At 62.4% G+C, this 2229-nt stretch overlaps 1 protein-coding gene across 1 annotated transcript; it reads left to right on the top strand.

The window, feature by feature from the left end:
- The first annotated feature begins 231 nt into the window (after positions 1–231).
- Positions 232–2206, top strand: LOC115307322 (ATP-dependent 6-phosphofructokinase, muscle type-like). The gene is made up of 4 exons (XM_029958869.1): positions 232–275; positions 1078–1148; positions 1237–1324; positions 1997–2206. The coding sequence occupies exons 1-4, from the start codon at positions 273–275 to the stop codon at positions 2204–2206; spliced, it is 372 nt and encodes a 123-aa protein (XP_029814729.1). The 5' UTR covers positions 232–272.
- Positions 2207–2229: the final 23 nt, after the last annotated feature.

Raw genomic sequence — 2229 nt, forward strand, 5'->3', positions numbered from 1 at the left:
GTGCCTGTCCCCAGCTGGGACCCCGACAGCCACCCCAAAACAGGGGGGGGACCCCCATAGCCACCCCAAACCAGGGTGGGACCCCGACAGCCACCCCAAAACAGGGGGGGGACCCCGATAGTGACCCCAACCAGGAGTGGGACCCCAATAGTGACCCCAAACCGGGGGAGGACCCCAATAGCACTGACCCCAAACCGGGGGAGGACCCCAATAGCACTGACCCCAAACCAGGGCTGTGACCCCACGATGGCTTCGAGGGGCTCGCCCTCGGCATGGTGGGTGCCTGTCCCCGAGCTGGGACCCCCATAGCCACCCCAAAACAGGGGGGGGACCCCGATAGTGACCCCAAAGCAGGGTGGGACCCCAATAGCACTGACTCCAAACGAGGGGTGGGACCCCGATAGTGACCCCAAACCAGGGTGGGACCCCAATAACACTGACCCCAAAACAGGGGTGGGACCCCAATAGTGATCCCAAACCAGGGCTGTGATGCCACAACAGCTTTGAGGGGCTCACCCTTGGCATGGGGGGTGCCTGTCCCTGAGCTGGGACCCCGAGAGCCACCCCAAAACAGGGGTGGGACCCTGATAGCCACCCCAAAACAGGGGCACAATGTTACCCCAATAGCACTGACCTCAAACCAGGGGTGGGACCCCAATAGCACTGACCCCAACCAGGGGCACAGTGTTACCCCAACAGCACTGACCCCAAACCAGGGGTGGGACCCCAGCAACATTGTCCCCAAACCAGGGGTGGGACCCCAATATCAGTGACCTCAAACCAGGGGTGTGACTCCAATAGCACTGACACCAAACCAGGGGTAGGACCTCAATATCGACCCCAAACCAGGGGTGTGACCCCAGTAACATTGTCCCCAAACCAGGGGTGGGACCCAAATAGCACTGACCCCAAACCAGGGATGGGACCCCAGTAACATTGTCCCCAAACCAGGGGTGTGACCCCAATATCACTGATATGGCTGCAGCCAGGCCAGTGGGACCCCAAAGACCCCAAACCCTCCCCCTGTGCCCCCAAACCCTCCCCCTGTGCCCCCCTAACCCTAACCCTTCCCCCCAGGTGGAGGAGATCAACTGGAACCGGGTCGGGGCCTGGACAGGCCTGGGGGGATCCAAACTGGGCACCAAGAGGTACCAGGGGGGGATCCCTTTGGGGGGGCCCAGGCCCAGCCCCCCACCCCGGGCGGGCTCAGCCAGGGGGGGATTTTCCCCTTCCCAGGACTTTGCCCAAGAAATACTTGGAGGAAATCAGCGTCAACATCAGCAAGTTTGGGATCCACGGGCTCATCATCATCGGGGGCTTCGAGGTGAGAGAGGGAAAATCCCGTTGGGAATGCGGAGTTCCCGTGGGAAAAGGGGCCTGTGGGTGCTGGGGGACAGCCAGAGGGTTTGGGGTCGGGCTGGTTGGAATTTGGGAAGAGGTTCTTCCTCCCACCCCAGAGCGGGGTCGGGCACTGGAAGAGGCTCCCCGGGGTTTGGTCACGGCCCCAAACCTGCCAGAGCTCAGGGACAGGGTTGGGATGATCCTCTCAGGGGTTGGGATTTGGGATTGGGGGGGTTTTGGGGGGTTCTGTGCAGGGCCAGGGGCTGGACTGGATGATCCTGGTGGGATTTTGGGGGCTCCTGTGCAGGGCCAGGGGTTGGGATTTGGGGATTTTGGGGATCTTGGGGCAGGGGTTGGACTGGATGATCCTTGTGGGATTTTGGGGGGTCCTGTGCAGGGCCAGGGGTTGGGATTTGGGGATTTTGGGGCAGGGGTTGGATTGGATGACCCTGGTGGGATTTTAGGGGGGTCCAGTGCAAGGGCAGGGGTTGGACTCAATGATCTTTGTGGGATTAGTGAGATTTTGGGGATCCTGTGCAAGGGCAGGGGTTGGGATTTGGAGATTTTGGGGATTTTGGGGGGGGGGTTGGACCGGACGGTGCCGGTGGGTCCCTCCCAACACGGGCTGTCCCGTTTGCCCCCCGGTGCCCCCCAGGCGTTCACGGGCAGCCTGGAGCTGGTGGAGGGGCGGGCCCGGTACGAGGAGCTCTGCATCCCCCTCTGCGTCATCCCGGCCACCGTCTCCAACAACGTGCCCGGCTCCGACTTCAGCATCGGCGCCGACACCGCGCTCAACACCATCACCACTGTGAGCCCCCTTCCCACCCCAAATCCCATTCCACACTCAACACCATCACCACTGTGAGCCCCCTTCCCACCCCAAATCCC

This window comes from Manacus vitellinus, unplaced genomic scaffold (assembly GCF_001715985.3).
Source record: "Manacus vitellinus isolate BGI_N305 unplaced genomic scaffold, ASM171598v3 scaffold_176_pilon, whole genome shotgun sequence".
Taxonomy (NCBI): Eukaryota; Metazoa; Chordata; class Aves; order Passeriformes; family Pipridae; genus Manacus; species Manacus vitellinus.

Coding starts and splice junctions, on each gene's coding strand:
- LOC115307322 (XM_029958869.1), top strand. Junction 1,149..1,236: donor TCCAAACTGGGCACCAAGAG/GTACCAGGGGGG, acceptor TCCCCTTCCCAG/GACTTTGCCCAAGAAATACT. Junction 1,325..1,996: donor TCATCATCGGGGGCTTCGAG/GTGAGAGAGGGA, acceptor GGTGCCCCCCAG/GCGTTCACGGGCAGCCTGGA.